General features: G+C 40.8%; 2 protein-coding genes across 2 annotated transcripts; both read right to left on the reverse strand.

Moving 5' to 3' along the window:
* Positions 1–355: 355 nt before the first annotated feature.
* On the reverse strand, positions 356–937 carry LOC122661062 (chaperone protein dnaJ 11, chloroplastic-like). The gene has a single exon (XM_043856376.1). It carries the CDS (start codon positions 918–920, stop codon positions 399–401), a length of 522 nt encoding a protein of 173 aa, XP_043712311.1. The 5' UTR covers positions 921–937; the 3' UTR covers positions 356–398.
* A 13,426-nt stretch (positions 938–14,363) lies between these two features.
* On the reverse strand, positions 14,364–14,907 carry LOC122661061 (chaperone protein dnaJ 11, chloroplastic-like). Its single transcript, XM_043856375.1, has one exon. It carries the CDS (start codon positions 14,886–14,888, stop codon positions 14,364–14,366), a length of 525 nt encoding a protein of 174 aa, XP_043712310.1. The 5' UTR covers positions 14,889–14,907.
* Between the last annotated feature and the right edge of the window lie 2,648 nt (positions 14,908–17,555).

Below are 17,555 nucleotides of genomic sequence, written 5' to 3' on the forward strand. Positions count from 1 at the left end.
CAACAAGAAGAAGAAAGAGAAACAAAAACTTCAAGTAATGTTTCGCTAAGAACTCTCCACCGAGCTTATTCTTTCTCCCTTTTTCTGTTTTTTTAGTGAAATCAAATATGAACAGGAAAAAAATAATAATCAGAAAAACGAAGGGAAAAATGAGTGAACGAACACAGAAAGACTATTAATTACTTCAATCAATCTAGGAGAAATGAAAAAGAATAGAGAGATACGTTTCTAGTTATATTTTACAATGGTCATGGAACACTCGCTGCCATATCCGAAGCGCTATTACAGGGGATTCTGTTTTCTCACACTATTTTTTTAAATTGAATCTCGATTAGTTTATATATTAAGAGTTTTAAAGCAAAGGGAGAAGAGAGAACTTCAGTAACCAAGACGTTTGTCTACCAGCACTGATCGGTCTCCCAATTCCGGCGAGTATAGCCAGAAAATCCAGACATGGAAGATGCCGCGTAGGCAGAGGCGGAAGACGGAGATCTATAAAGTCGTTGCCTGCTGAAGAGGTCTCGGTCGTAATCGGCGCGCTTCTGAGGATCGGCGAGCGTAGAATAGGCGGAGTGGATCTTAATGAATTCATTAGCTGATGTATCTTTCTGGTCTGTCGCAACCGCATCGGGATGACAAACACGTGCCAACCGCCGATACGCCGCCTTGATTTCCTGACAGGTAGCGCCCTGTGGTATACCTAGCACCTCATAAAGCGATGCCGGCGAAGCCATGTTAGAAGAATAAAGAGGAGGTGACTTGGTCTTCTCCGCCGAGGTGTAGGTGGCGGCGACCCGAGATGACCGGAATTTGACACAGGACGGAGCAGGAGTGGAAAAGGTAATGTTGTTGGAAGGGAGCTTTTGGCCGAGAAAAAAGGGTGAGGATCCCAGAGAAGAAGCTGAAGATGCGGCTGCCATTTGTTAACTGAATATGGTAGGAGGCTTTGATTGATGTAGAAGACTTTCAGTTATAACCGTTTTGAGATAGAAAAGAAAGAGAGACATTTAGCTTATTTATAGAACTAAAGGAGGGAGGAACTAGGAAAGAGGAAGGGGGATTCGAAGGTTTGTGATAACCCGTGATGAATTAACAATTAATAATGATTAAATTAAGTTAATTAATTGGGGGTAAAGGGGGCTTACCCTTTTGGGGAAGTGTTGTCCGTTTGGGGTTTTTGTACTCCTGAGGTGACTCAGCAAATCCAGTCATTCATTTAATCTCTATCCATCTTCTCTCTCCTTGACTCCTTTTCATCGTCTTCTGATCATCATCTTCTTCTTCTTCTTTCCCTAAGTATTCCTTCACTCCTTCCCTCATCTTCTCCTCTTCGTACAAATTACAAACATTACAATTTACTCCTTCCCTCATCTTCTGATTTGACGCTGATGAGTTATACTTACGTATTAGAACTGATGTAGAGCTGACCAGTCTTCTCCATTCACCATATGCAATTATGCATAATCATCATAACCTATATATTCTTTCAAATAAGAATATGGGGAGATGGTTCTCTGAGCAAGCATGGTCTCTAGACTCTCCACACCCACTCACACCGATTTTGTAATTATTATTTAATTTTTGGGTTGATGTTCTCTGTGCCGCAGCTCAGCCTGTGCCCAGACACATGGGTCTACTATTCAAGAGAGTAGGATGGTCATTTCTACACCCCCATGTGTTTGGGCACAGCCCACGCCCCCAGCATAAAGAACATTTGGCCTTTTTTTTTTTTTTTTTTTCTAAATAAAAGGAATCGTTACTTGGTTGTGTAGCTCCTGTATCAGCATGGGGCCAATGAGAGCACACAAATAATTATCAACATGAATATATTTTTTAATTTCAGAGAAGATGGGGCGATAAATTTGAGCACTCCCATGTCTAGGAGCAGGAACCACAAAATCAAGCAGAATTCTTTTTCTCGGAAAAAATAATAATAATAATAATAATATTATAATTCATGCGAGATGGTACACTGTATGCCTTAGGTTAAGAGAGCCTTCTCCCTTAATGGGTGAAAATTTGTTGGGCACATATTGTGACATTATAAGACTAAGTTTACGACATGAAATAGGATTGATATAAGGAATTGGCCATGTTATATATACTGGCCAAAAGTTTCGTGCATGCACAGCCGTGCACTCTTGCATGGTCATTTCCCCAACTCACAATGGAATCGTTCTCCTCTCAGGTTTCTCGCCCGATCAGGTGCTCAGGTTCCTCTCATTGAGGGTGGAAAATGATGACCTCACCCCCTGCCCGAACACACTGCCCAGGTGGGGTTAGGTCGTCATTTCCACCTCTTTGTGAGAGGAACCTGAGCACCTGACCGGGCAAGGAACCTGAGAGGATAAAAATTCCTCAACATGGGGATCCAAATGACCAAAACCCCCTCACTTGATGCATTGTAACCCCTTCCTGCCTTATGCGGCTGTGCATGAAAACCTAATTCCTCAAAGGAATTTATGAACATGTTCTCTTTTAAGATTCCCAACTCTTGGCTCCAAGAATCGAATTGGATGGATTTGATTTACGATTCAAGTTGACTACTGAAGAAGGTTGCACCATGGATCATATTAATCTTAATACATCCAACTAAAGCAAAAAAGCCCCAAAGTCCTCTTAAAGAAGGGCATATATTAGGAATAGCAGAATGTTCTCTGTGCCGCAGCGCAGGCAGAGCCCAGGCACACAGGCTTGCCACTTAGGGGGACAGGTGGTCATTGCGCCCACCCCCATGTACCTGGGCGCAGCCTGCACTGCAGCATAGAAAACATTCTCCCAAAACAAAAATCAAAGAATCTCTTCACCATGCATAGAAGTGTATCCCTTTGATTAGCATAAAGAAGGATATTTTCGACCCTATACTATAGATGTACTATAGATAGGTGGAGTAAACAATGACATAGGAGTTCAATCAGAGGCTCACATCACTAGTGGGTTATCCAAATATTGCAAGATTTAGATCCTCTCCAACTACTTGGGCATCCAACTCCTCTCCAATCACGCATTCAACGGCTAGGAGGACTTGGACACACATCTCAACACCTAATAACGATGTGTGCCCAAGTCCTCCCCACCGTTGGATGGATAGTTGGAGAAGAGTTGGAATTGGAGAAAATCTTTTCCCAATATTGCATAACCTATTTAAGATATTTTTTGGTTGAAACCTATTTAAGATGATGAGTACTACTTGTTGTATAGAATGAGCCAGTAAGCCTAGGGAGGAAATTATCTCCTCCAATTCCCCTAATAGGGGGTGGTGGACTTCACCCGGGTAGAGTGTTCTGATAGGGGTAGAGTGGTCATTCCCCCCCCTTCCCTTGTTAGAGGAACTAGGGAGCTGGAGGGGATAAAGATCCAAGCTTAGGGTGCTCGAATTCACTGTCCCTGTCATGATCATACTAGTACTGTTAGATTGGAACAACAATATCTGTGTGACGGACACTCCTCACCTATTCAAATCCAATTGTACTTGAGGTGGGGAATCCCACATGGGATCGCTCTGTTCAATCCCTATCTACCCATGGAGGGTTGGGATCTATCCCCACTGCTCCCCATGTTGGTAGCTGATCCCAACTCTTTATGTACCGCTGTACCACTTATTATTTTTAAAGACATTTGTCCCCCCTCCTTCCCTTTAGGGATGTAAATGAATAGTCAAAATCCGTTTCCGAATTCGTGTCTGTATCCGTTTAGCATCCGAATCTGTCAGAAAGCTAAATGGATACAAATACGGATAGGCTATAGCTATCTGAAAAGCTATATTTACATGTAAATGGATAAAATATCTGATCCGTATCCATGTTCGTATCCGTTTAGCACTATCCAAATCCGTTCGAAAGCTAATCGGATGCGGATGCGGATATAGCACTATCCGACCCGAATCTGATCCGTTTACATCCCTACTTCCCTTCCCCTGACTCCACCTACCTGTACAACACCAACTTAATATCTTATTCAATTTCAAGAAAGCTTAGCCATGGACCAATTGACCTTCCCACTGATGCTTTAAAATTGGGCAAATTTCACGGACACCGCCTCTAAGTATTCAAAATGGCACGGACTTACCAAACTTGGTCAAAATGGCAACCTTCCCCCTGACGTTAAATAGAGTTACCACCCAAAGTTGAAATGTCCATTTTAACCCTAAAATATCAACCTTCCCCCTTCTTCCCTCTTCTTCCCAATTCCAACAATCTACCCCCTCCCCCAAACCCTAACTCGCCGCCGGCAGCCCCTCACCGCTCCTTTCATCTCTCACTCATCTCTCACTGCCTGAACCTGATTCAACTTGGTGTATTCATACCTTAATTTTCCCCATTTTTTGTTTCCCCTTTCTTTCTGGGTCCTCCAGAGTAGTCAGACCGCAAGGAGCCGTAGCTGTTCATACACGGTGAGCATAAAAAGGAGCTACTCACCAGTAAGATTCACCCGAGACAGAATCAGCCTCTCATTCGATGAAGCTTATGGTAACCAAGTCTGCATCGATGATCACTTCGTCTTCAAATTTTTATTATCTGTTTGTTCTCTAGAAATTCCATATTCTTAAAGGAAAGGATTAAAGGAATATGTATCTATTTTGATATCTGATCTAATCTAATCATCTGGGTGGATTAGGTTTATGCCCCAAGGCTGGACGAACCATCGTCTCAGATTTTCGAGCAATACTTGACGGATACGTTTCCGATAAGAGGGCCATGTACCTACCAGATTTGTTATCTCTATCTGCTAAGATCCGGTTATAATGGTTGGAAGTCGGAGACAGTGAAGGTGTGCGGGGGGCCTTCTAAGGTTTCCTTCAATTACAACACGTTCATTCCCAATGGAGTTTGGTTTGGTTTCAATCTTTGCAATTCCAATGTCAACAAGAGTTCATCCTTCTCTGTTTGTGTCAAACCTGGATTTTCCAAGAAAGCTGCAACGCCAAGACCAACACCATCACCGTCTCCATCTCGGATTTTTATGCTCTTAAGTTCACATCGAACACTCTGGCAGGCAGTGAGAGATGAGAGGAGCGGTGAGGGGCTGCCGACAATGAGAGGGGGGATCGAGTTAGGGTTTGGGAGAGGGAGGAGACCGTGAGCCAGATAAAAAGTTAAGGGTATTATTGGGAGTTCACCCTATTGAAAGGCTAATTTTGCCATTATAAAAATGTTAACAACAGCTTAACTGTAAAAGACTAACAGACTGGACTTAATTGAAATATAATCATAAAATAAAGGCAGTCTTTGATATTTTTCCAAAGTTTGGTAAGTCCGTGACATTGAATACTTAGAGGAGGTGTCTGTGAAATTTGCCCTTTAAAATTTGAATGGTGGGTTCATTCAAATCTCTCCCCAGTCCTCTTCATATCTTCACCATCAACGATTTATTTAAAACCATTCCTACCGTGCGAATGTTCCAACTTGTATTTGTTTAAATCTTAATGCTCATGGCTTAATGGCTGGCCCATAAAAAGAAGCCTTCTTTTAATGAATGGTAACAACTAGCAAGAAACACCAGCCTTGTTAGAAAAAGGACAATTTGCTCTATTCTCAAAGTTAGGGAGATGAATCAAAATTCTCTCTATTTGGGGACAAAATTATTCCATAATCGATCTAAAGTTAAAGATTTATCCTTCATCATTCAGAGAGTTCAAAACAAGCTTAGCTCTGCAAAGCAAATTGCCTATCCTATGCAGGCAGGAGCATTCTGATCCAATCCGTACTCGCCTCCACACCATCCTTCCAAATGTCTTGCTTTATGTTCCCTCAAAAATGCTGTCTTGAGTTGGATTCCATCTATCTCAAATTCTGGAACAATGCTACGGAGAAAGGAAAGCGGGCTCACTTGATTTGCTGGGATAAGATCTGTAGCCCGACTCTGCAAGGAGGGCTAGGGCTACAAAAGTCCATCATTCAGAACAAAGCCCTCATTCTAAAACTTGGCTAGAGATTACTCATAGAGGAAAATTCCTTGTGGGCAAAAGTTTTAAAACACAAGTATTACCCCCAATAGGTCTATTTTTGACCCTGCTACTTTGAAGAAAAAAGGATCTTGAGTCTGGAATAGTATTGCTTCTCTCCTACCCACCCTAAGGGGATTAGTGTGGAGGAAGGTTGGGAATGGGAATAATACTTCTTGTTGGTATGACCCCTAGATCCCAACTATCCCAAGCCATTGTATTCCCACTAATTTTCTGAGCACCTCAATTTACAAGGTAAGTGATTTTATTACGAATTTTACATGGGATTACCAGATGCTATTAAATACTTTTCCTCCATGCTTTATCTCTGAAATTTTTAAAGTGTGTATTTCAGACTCTGAGGATCAGTGGAAATGCTCCTTATCAAAATCAGGGACGTTCTCCACTCGATAGGCTGTCACTTATCTGCATTCCCCTTTACAAAATAGACCGATTCTTTCCAAATGGTGGCAATTCTTCTGGAAACTTAAAATTCATCCGAAATTTAAGATGTTTTTTTACCGTGTCTTACATGCAGGTTTACCTGCCAAGGATACTATCTCACATTGGATGCCGATCGAGCCTACTTGTATTCTCTGTGCTTCCCTTCTCGACTCTAAAGCCCTGGATTTTTCTTCAGCTACTTGGTTTTTTTCTCTCTTTATTTTAACTTGTTATTTTGTATGGGATGTAAAAAACAAGGTATCTCGTGGTCTAGCCAAGGCTAATCAACATGTTGTGTTATCAAATATTTCTCGATGGATGCATGACTTATATTTATATCCTCCAACTTTAACTGCACTTAACTTAGCTCACGATATGGACACACAATGCACTCCTGTTTTAACCCATGTGCCTAACCAAGAAGTACAATTCCCTGTTCTCTGCTGCGCAGGCCTTTTTGAACCATCAATGGGACTAACTGGATGGGGTTATAACTTTTTGTTAGATGGTCAAAGTGTTTTAACATCTACAGGAATTTCGTGTTCATCCGATCCAAAGGAGGCTGAGCTGACAGGAATCTTGCAGGGATGGAAACACGATCTCAAGGAGGGAATCCATCTAAAAGAGATTTGGATCTCTAACTATAGCCTTAGCAGAATCTTACAACCAGGAGGGAAGATGTGTATACCTTGGAATTTGGTTTCACCTTTTTTTGAATTTTCTGAACTCACTTCTAAGTTTTTTGCTGTACCCATCTCTTTTCACCACAACCAATGGACAGCTGCCTTAAGATCCCTCACACTGAATACGCCTAGGACCAACACTCCTTTCCCCCCCTTCTTATATGATGTGCAACCGTTTCTCTTATCTTAATCTAAGGCCGTATCTTTTTCATAAAAATAAAAAAAAACAACTAGCAAGACATTTAACCCCCACCCCCCCCCCCAAAAAAAAAAAAAAAAAAAAAAAAAAAAACCTAACAAGACATGTATGGATCACATGGTTTGAAAAAAGCTGATGGGAACTCATTTTTTACCTTTTTAAACACATTTTGCAATATGTTTCCCAAATATAAGGGGAACAAAAGGCCAATAGTAAGGATTTTCGTTTTAAACACAATCCTATTTTTTGGCATTTGAAGACCTTAGACTTGTTAAACAATGGCTTACATAACTGATCATATCTCTCTCTCTCCCGAGTTTCGATTGACCTGATTCTTTTACCGACGTAAAGATGACTCGAAGGACTATATTTCTTTGATTTTTAACGTACTGTTCCACAATCTAGACACTGATGAATCAAGATTTTCCTAAAATGTTGCGGGACCCATTCCCCCACCCCCCCCCCCACCCCCGCGGGAATGTTCCAAATCCTTACATGGTTTAGGATTTAAAAATGGCTAAAAATGTGTTTTGAAAACTATGTTAAAATGGATAGACCATCTTTGGTTCTGAGTTAAACTTGAATCAGATCTTACCCTTGTGCCAACCCAAGTCAGTAAATGAACTGACTTAGGCAGGATCCTGATGGACCTCCATCGGTGGCGTGGTGCCTTTGTCTGACATCGGCCAACCCTCATTGAGTCCCAGTAGATACCTTTTCAGTGCCGGATTCTGTGTTTTTTTTCTAGAATGGTGGACTCTGTGAGTCTGAGGTTGCTATGGTTTCTCTCACCTTTATCAACCTGAACAAATCTAAACCTACCTAAAGACCTTAGAGAATGTGGTAGAGGTTGTCATAAGTGTTAGAATCCACTACCCCCAGTTGCTTGATGAAGTCTACCGTCATTCTTAACCAATAAGCATCCAATCCCCTTAGATGCAAGGAGATCAATAAGAACTTGGATGTGGAACACAAGCCTTGGACATGGTAAACACCCTAGGCTATAAATAAGGGATCGTTCTCCTCTCAGGTTCCCTGTCCAGTCAGGTGCGCAGGTTCCTCTCATGGGGGGGGGGCAAAAATGATGCCCGAATACACTGCCCAGGTGGGGTGAGGTCGTCATTTCCGCCCCTCCTATGAGAGGAACCTGCACATCTGGCCGGACAGGAAACCTGAGAAGAGAAAAATTCATAAATAAGAGGTCTCTCACATGTTTTAGTGTGTGGGAATAATTCTGTCATGCATACCCAGAGAAAATTTCAGTTTTAGATTGAAGTAGGGTTTTGTTAGCATGCATCAGGATTATTATATTACCAGAAGAGCATTACAAATACAATACCAACGGGTCTTAGAGCATCACTGTACAATTATGGTTTGATATTAATGGGTGGGAAACTTAAGATATTTTTCAGACAGCTGATTGGCCCTAGTAATTCTCCCATCAAGATTCTCGTTTGATAATATGAACCCAAATTCACAGTCTTTTAACTCTTAACTCATCAATGAAGCCAAAGAATTTGTCACCTTAAATCAATGCATGACTCTTTTAATTTTTTTTTTATAAATATTTTTCCAACTTCATCCCAGAAGGGAAAACCAGATACGTTCCATCTATCTTTAGAGTCTAGAACAAAGAAATAGAAACTTCTAGGTCTAGCTAGATTTGAGTTAATTAGTTTTTAGAATTTTTGAATTGATAACCAAAAATGCTTACTTAGTTCATCACGATATTACGTCAATCCAATTGGACTTGCTGAGCTGAGAGATAGAAAATCGAATTCGATCATCAAGTCTCTACCAATTAAGTTTCTTTCTTTCTATTTAGAGAATTTCTGCCCCTTGTGCCACTTGAAAAGGGTAATGTTTGAGACCTCTCAAGGAAACCAAGAGTCACTTTTAACTTTAAATAAATCCTTGAAAGAGTGATGTGTGTGTCAAGTCTATGGCTTTCATGTCTTAGTCTGAAAAGATTACAAAATCATAGGTTTTTTGTGGGTCGTGTGTTTGACACTTTGCTTTCCATCTTTTTTTAATTCCATTTTAAATGTTTTTTTTTAATTAGAACTTAGTTGTTGCCATGGCATCTGATGCCACAAGTTTTGGGCATTAAGATTTGTAAGGATCATGGTGACTCCCATCTTGAAGCGTCATTTGACAACCTCAGAAGCTAGCTATATATGGGAAGAAAATAAATAAATAAGAATTCATTATTTTTTTTATGCATCCAAACGAAGTTTCGGTTTTCTTTTTCATCCAACCTCAGCAGACAACCACAGAGAGCAATTCTTTGAAGGAAGAAATCTTGCATACACATGTTGGATTAGAAAAAAAAGCATGAAAAACCATATGTGTTGATATTAAACACAAAATGACAGTTTCTAATCACACGTCTTCTTGAATGTTAATACGTCGTGTTCTGGTTTCACTATATGGTTTACGATAGGAGTTTTATCCTAAAGATTTTTATCCAATACAAAAATCATAATCAGTTGCAACAGTTTGAAGGAATATATATTATATATACTCTTGAAATATAAATCAAGTTATCATCTTCGGATGTTAATTGATGGAGAACCCTAAACTAAATGTTTACAACAAAGATGATGTTGGCGGTATGATGTCTTGTATTTTCATCCTTTACATTAGTGGGCTGATTCCAAAGGGCTGTTAAAAGGTCGTATAAGCCGAGAACCACAAGGCCTTGAGGCCCAAAGGAATGAGCACACTGTACCCATTATCTTTGTTATTGCAGGCCTCAATGAATTGGTGGGGGTACATGCTGGGATTCGGGGTTAGCCATGCCTTTGAGAAAATGTTTTTAGGGGTATATGTGTATTTAGGTATATTACCAGTATAGAGTTATATTTTTAGGGTTTTAGGAAAATCAAGGAATTTTCTAATAGTTAGTATAAGAGCTAAACCATATAGGACTAGAATCAATGTATTTTTATATATCCGGCATGTTACAACCTTTGGAATGAGAGTTTTATTGTGATGTTTTCCCCACAATTTGACAAGGATTCATAATTCGTCTTGTTGATTTCACCTAGTGTGAAATAATAAAAATTTTTAAGAAAAGAGGTTGCTGGCTGATTGCCACTGACTAGGGATTGGGGGGGGGGGGGGGGATCGAACTAGGGAGGGGGTAAGGTGCCAGCCAGGAGACTCAAACTCAGGACCTCCTAATGAGCATGGGCATGAAACGCACCACGGCTCACCAACTGAGCTAGACCGTTGTGGTGGCTGACATACTTTTTTTGTACGCACAAGAGAAAGGCCATGGATGGAGGCCATGGAAGTCCAGAGCATACATTGTGAGCAAAGGAGCTGTTCACGATTATGTGAAGAGTCTTGGCGAGAGAAGGTTTGGAGTTTGGGTTCTGTAAACAGAGAGTCGTATCACTGAACAATTGCCTTCTTAAATTTAAAAAAAAAAAAATTGAATCGGTTTTTGGGTTCTTGCTAGGATAATTTGAAAAGAGTTTTTCCGGCCAAAATCATAGTCGGCAGTCTCTTATTAGGGCCGGCGAAGGGATTCTTAACGGTGACTTAACAGGTAGAGGAATGGTTTATCGTCCACTAGTCGCGGGCCTGCCGTGGCATAGTTTCAACAGAACCCTTAGGGGCTTTGTTTCGTGGGCAGGAGGTTAAGGATGATATTTCAAGGAATATTCCTAATCATCTTGTCTATCCTCTTCTCCTTTACCGAAGGGTTCTTCTTCGTGCACTAAATGAGTTAAATGCCAACAATATATAGAGTGAGGTAAGGAACAACCCTGCAAGAAAACAAAGATCTCCTTTTGTTTTTACTAAACTCGGCATCGACAGTGTGATTTGAAGATACCACAAAATGAATTGAATCAAAGAATAGGTTCCACCAGTGCCTTGGTAATCCAAGGACTTTTCAAATGCAATGCCAAGAAAAAAGAAAAACAAGCCCATCCAGATACAGCTATGGTAAAATATTTATAAATCCTCCTCCATTAACGCTCCCATCTTGCCATTGAAGGACTGTAGAGATCTTCAATTTGACTAAGAACATAGTATTGTTGAAGAGTAATCTCAACAAGTTCTTTTGAGGAAAAGAACAGGAACCATTTACAATTACACTACTCCTAAAAAAGAAAATATAAAAGATAAAGATAAATTACAAATTGTTTGATTGATTTGTGGATCCCTTCTTCATCGCCACCATCACTTATATAGTTGTTGTTGGCAACCCTTGCTGTTATTAGGTGGTTAAATAACCTCCCATCTTCACTTCTCATTTTTTAATTTAAACTTGAACACTTTTAGGTGGTTACATAACTGTCTATAACCTTCTTCACCACTTTCCCACTTTGTTGTTCAAATTTCAATAAGGAACCCATTAACCCATTACATGTGTAAACACCTTTCTCATTAAAGGATGTTAGAATTCTACACATAAGTAATATTTTCTATACCAAATTAAGGTGTAATAAAAAAAAAAGCCCAATATTCCACTATGTCATCACTTTTTATTTAATAGAAAGTTTGGAACACCCATCAAAGAGTGGAATTAGGTCAAAGATTTGTCGTATTAACTAATAGATAGAACCTTCTAGTCTCGGAGTCTAAAACACCGTTGAACTTCATATGCATAGACTGAACTTACAATTGGATACAAAAATGCTGAGGTACATGAAGCGGGCGAGATAAATGGAGACAATAATTTCCGATACCTAATGTGGAAATGATTAGTGGGAGAGATATAACCTCTTTATTGATAGATTCAATAATGAGAGACTCAATGTTATACCGCTCTCGGAGTATAATTAATTATTAATTCTTTCCGTGACGTGTAGTTATCACGCCACGTGTCCGGTGAGTTGTTCTCACGGTGGTCAAACCCGACTATATTGACCATAGTACGAGGTTGCCCGTGGAAACTACCGGGATCACGAGGTTGCACCTTGACATGTCGTGTGGGTAAGTAGTTGACCAAATTTGTTGTGTGCTTACGCCCTCTCAAAGCCCTCGAAGTGTGGTCCAAAGGCCCGACCTCTTATGTTGGGAACCACCTTCCTACTCGCATCGGAGGCAAGTTATTCGCTGCCGACCACCGCATCCAATGCTGCCGACAAGGACCCTTGTGGGCGAGACCCTGTGGCTAAGGTGCTATTGGTGCCCCGCCATGTTTGACCCTACCCAAATAGACCCTAGGTTACACTTATGAGGCCTTATCCAAATAGGCCAATAAATGTGAAGTCTATATGAGAGAGAGGGGTAAGACTATTCCTTAGTCTTTTTTTTTTTTCTTTCTCTTTCCTAACCTAATCGTGAAAGGAGAGGAGAGCTTTGAAGAGAGGAGGAGAAGGAGGAGAAGGAAGGGAAGAAGAAGAAGGAAACGAACTACTGGGTTTGGAGCTTTAAAGAGGGCACCTCGTGTGTACCTCAAACCTGGTAAGCCAAGTGCCCTTTTCCCCCATTTTTCTCTCTTCCCCTTGCTCGCTTGAGCTTGGGTGGTTCGTTGGTTGCAGCCCCAAGATGGGGATTTCTTTTTGAAACTCCAAAGGGTTAGCTCGAGCCATGTGTAGTTTCCCTTGTAGGATGCTATCCCATTTTCATTACAATCCTATAAAGACCTCTATTTTGACCTCTTCACTTGAATCTATTTGATTCTAAAGCTTCAACCACCAAAGAAACCCCAAATCTGGATTTTTGAGCTTTTGATCCTTTAAACCCCCTTAAATCTTGAATGTTGGGTGTTTCTAAGACCAAAAATAGGGTGTAAACACCTTTCTCATTAAAGGATGTTAGAATTGAAACTACACATAAGTAATATTTTCATACCAATTAAGGTGTAATAAAAAAAAGCCCAATATTCCACTATGTGATCACTTTCTTTTATTTAATAGAAAGTGTGGAACACCTCCAAGGAAAAATACATGATTCACCATTTCAAGTAATGGTGAGTGGAATTGTGTTTGAGCTTGTTTACTTACTATTGCTCATTCCTGCCATTTATGAATTATATTGTGACAATCATTCAAGCATGATTCCTATTTTTCTTTTTTTTTTTTTTTAATATTTTTTTTAATTTTTTATTTTTTTTTTTTTTTTTCTAACACCCCCCCCCGAACCCCATATTCCCCCCCCCCCCCCCCCCCCCCCCCACGGGATTGTATTTGCACTCATTCTAGCGCCGTGTGCTGGGTACCGGTGTTGATGGAATGGGACGTGACACACCCGGATTACTAACACGATAGATTCCTTCTAGTCGAGAGTCTAAAACACCGTGGTGATGACTTCGCGCGGGCTCCATAGTATAGGTGCGTAAGGATCCACAATGTCTGAACTTACAATTGGATACAAAAATGCTGAGGTACATGAACGGGCAGATAAATGGAGACAATAATTTTCCGATACCTAATGTCGGAAATGATTAGTGGGAGAGATATAACCTCTTTATTGATAGATTCAATAATGAGAGACTCAACCCCCACCGAGATACCTTCTAAGATTCCACTGATCACTTTCCACTATTAGAACTAGCTGATTCACTCCCCACTCCCCCACCAAATGGAAAACCCAACAAAAAGAAGTAAGAACCCTCCCGGATGCAAAGGATCCTTTTGGGCTTAATCTTACTATTTTCAGAGAATTTCTCCCTTTTCTGTTTTTGGTTTTAGTGAAATCAACCATGACTAATAATATCAAATGAACGATGAACAGAAAAAATACAAGATAGAAAAAACGAAGGGAAAAATGAGTGAACGAACACAGAAAGATTATTCATTATTTCAATCAATCTTGGAGAAACGAAAAAGAATAGAATCTAAGATACGTTTCCTTCGGTTTATATTTTACAAATGGGTCCAAACTCGAACCTGCCTATTACAATTCCCCACCCCCAACCCCGCGAGATCCAGTCCGTGTGGCGCTTGATAGCCAATGGTCATGTCCACTCCGGCTATCCCTCCTTGCCTGAACTCTGAACTCCTAATTTCCGGTTCGGCCCCCACCGCTCAGGTCATGGAACACTCGCTGCCATATCCGAATCGCCATTACAGGATCTCAAACGACGTATGTACTACAAAGAGACATGCTCTGTATTTTTTTTTTTTTCTGTCTACCAGCACTGATCGGTCTCCCAATTCCGGCGAGTATAGCCAGAAAATCCAGACATGGAAGATGCCGCATAGGCAGAGGCGGAAGATGGAGATTTATAGTCTCGTTGCCTGCTGAAGAGGTCTCGGTCGTAATCGGCGCGCTTCTGAGGATCGGCGAGCGTAGAATAGGCAGAGTGGATCTTAATGAATTCATTAGCGGATGTATCTTTCCGGTCTGTGGCCACCGCATCGGGATGACAAACACGTGCCAACCGCCGATACGCCGTCTTGATTTCCTGACAGGTAGCGCCCTTTGGTATACCTAGCACCTCATAAAGGGATGCCGGCGAAGCCATGTTAGAAGAATAGGGGTGAGGTGACCTGGTCTTCTCCGCCGAGGTGTAGGTGGCAGCGACGCGAGATGACCGGAATTTGACACAAGACGGAGCAGTAGTAGAAAAGGTAGTGTTGTTGGAAGGGAGCTTTTGGCCAAGAAAACAGGGTGAGGATCTCAGAGAAGAAGCTGAGGATGCGGCTGCTGCCATTTGTTTACTGATGCGGTAGGAGGTTTCGATTGATGTAGAAGACTTGCTTGAAGTTATGATATTACAGTTTTGAGATAGAAAAGAAAGAGAGGCATTTAGGTTATTTATAGTCCTAAAGGAGGGAGGAACTAGGAAAGAGGAAGAGGGATTTGATTATTCGAAGGTTCCTGATATTCCCGTGATTAATTAACAATTAAGAATAATTAATTAAGGAGTTAAACCAATTTTTGGTTTTAATCGGGGTAATGGAGGCTTACTCAGCTTATTTTTGGGAAGCCTTATCCGTTTAGGCTTTTTGTCCTGAGTGACTCAGCAAATCCATTCATTCATTTTAACTCAATTTATTTTCTCTCTCCTCCTTCGCTCCTTCTCATCATCATCTTCTGATCTTCTTCTTCTTTCTTCCCCTAGTCCTTCACTCCTGCCCTTTTTGTTTTAGCTAAACTTCAAGATATATATATGAGTGATATGGTACCCAACCCTACGTAAGAGAACTGATGATTAGTCTTCTTCATTCACCATACGCGTTCTATAAATCACGGCCTTACATCTTCTTCATCTTTCAAATAAGAATATGGGAGATGGTTTCCTGAGCAAGCAGGGTCTTTGACTCTCTAATCTCTGTAAGATTTCTATAAGGTGGGCTGGCATAGTCTCACTTTTATTTTATTAAAATCGATTTAGTTGTGTTGATGGGAGCTGTCTTAATGGTATGAGTCCAGTTACTATGTGTGGACCTAAAGTATTGTTTCCTTAATGGGAAGGAAACCCTAGTTTCTATGCAGGATTGATCCCTGCCCTCACCACTATAAATAGTTATCACTGGCCCATTAAGTTACCACTTTGAGAAAACCTAAAGTTGTGTGGAAGAGGGCAGACCAGACCAACAGTTCGTGTGCGACAGGGATCGTCAAGAGTTCGGCTTCCACAAACATAGATCCAGGTACGTCAAGAACACCTCTATGTTTTTGTATGCTCATTGATCTCCATGGATGTTCCGCATGAATTTATTCTATCAGTCTCTACACTCTCTCACACTTGGATCTTTATCGGCTCCATTTATCTGCCCCTCTATTTCCTTCATTTCATCTCAAAGGGGGGGGTTGGTGGGGGGTAGAAATGACCACCCTATCCCCTGCTCGAACACACTGCCTGGGTGGGGTCCACTCCCCCCTATTAGATGAAATGGAGGAAATAGAGGGGCAGATAAATGGAGACGATAATTTTTCCTCTCCTCTTTGGTTTAGTAACCATTTTATTTCTGTTTTTTTTTAAAAAAAAAAAAAAAAAAAAAATTGCTACTTGGTTGTGTAGCTACTATTGCTAACTTCCTACACAGGGCCTAATTAGAGCGCACAAAGAGTTATCAACATGGATAGATTATTTAATTTCACAGGTGGTGGGATAAAAAACAACATTCTTTTTCCCACAAAAATTAATATAGTAAATCATGTGAGGAGGCACACTGTACAGTGTACACCTAAGGCTAAGAGAGCCTTTTCCCTAAGAATATATAATGGGTGAAAATTTGTTGGACACGGGTCATAACATTATAAGACTCCATGCATGCATGCCTGTGCACTCTTGCGCGGTCGTGTCCCCCTCTCACAATGGGGATCAAAATGACCAAATCCTATTCCCCCCTCCCCCTCAAATTAGGGCATTAGAAATTTATAGAAGCCAGATTGGTCAAAAACTATTGTGCAATTACAAAGAAGATCTTCGGGAAAAGAAGACAACTAAAACCCCGGCCTGCCTTCTGAAAAGAAGATAATCAAAAAGGCTTTTGATATGATTTATTTGGTACACTTTATTTTGTCATATTGTTACGAGTTATAAGTATCTATCTTTCTATCAAATTCTATCAAACAAAAAAATCTTTCTATCAAATTACAAAAAAAAATCAAAAAATCTCCTCACCATAGAAATCTAACCCTTTGATAGGTGGGGGGTTAACAATGACAGGAATTCAAGATGACAAGTACTACTTGCTCTATAGAATGAGCCAGTGAGCTTAGGGGCATTAGACTCCTCTATAGCGCGACAGGGAGTGTAGTACACATCCAACGGCCCACAGTGTTTGGGCACGTAGCCCAATACCTCGTCTGTGTGTTGGCCTGCATGTCCAAACAATGCAGGCCATCGGATGTTGCACTACAAACCATGTCACGCTACAGAGGACCCAAATCCGAGCTACATTCACTGTCACTGTCAATATCAGACTGTTAGATTGGCACAACATCTGTTTGATGGACACGTGCACACTTATTCCAATCCAACTGTACCTGAGGTGGGGAATCCCACATGGGATCTATCTGTAAAATCCCTCTCTATACCACTCAAACTTAAAGACATTTGTCTCCTCCCTTACCCTGGCTCCACCTACCTGTACAACACCAACTTAATATCTTATCCAATTTCAAGAAAGCTTAGTCATGGACCAATGGACCAATGGACCTTCCCTCGGATCCTTTGAAATTTGAATGGGTGGGTTCATTTAAATCTCTCCCCTGTCGTCTTTATATCTTCACCATCAACAATTTAAATAAAACCATTCTGGTTTGAGGAAGCAGCTTAACTAGTTTCTACTTTCTAGTAATCTTAAGTAGTTTCATTTATGGGGATTCGAACCTGGGACTCTGTGACCAAAGCAATCGTCCTAAACCA

This window comes from Telopea speciosissima, chromosome 5 (genome assembly GCF_018873765.1).
Source record: "Telopea speciosissima isolate NSW1024214 ecotype Mountain lineage chromosome 5, Tspe_v1, whole genome shotgun sequence".
NCBI lineage: Eukaryota > Viridiplantae > Streptophyta > Magnoliopsida > Proteales > Proteaceae > Telopea > Telopea speciosissima.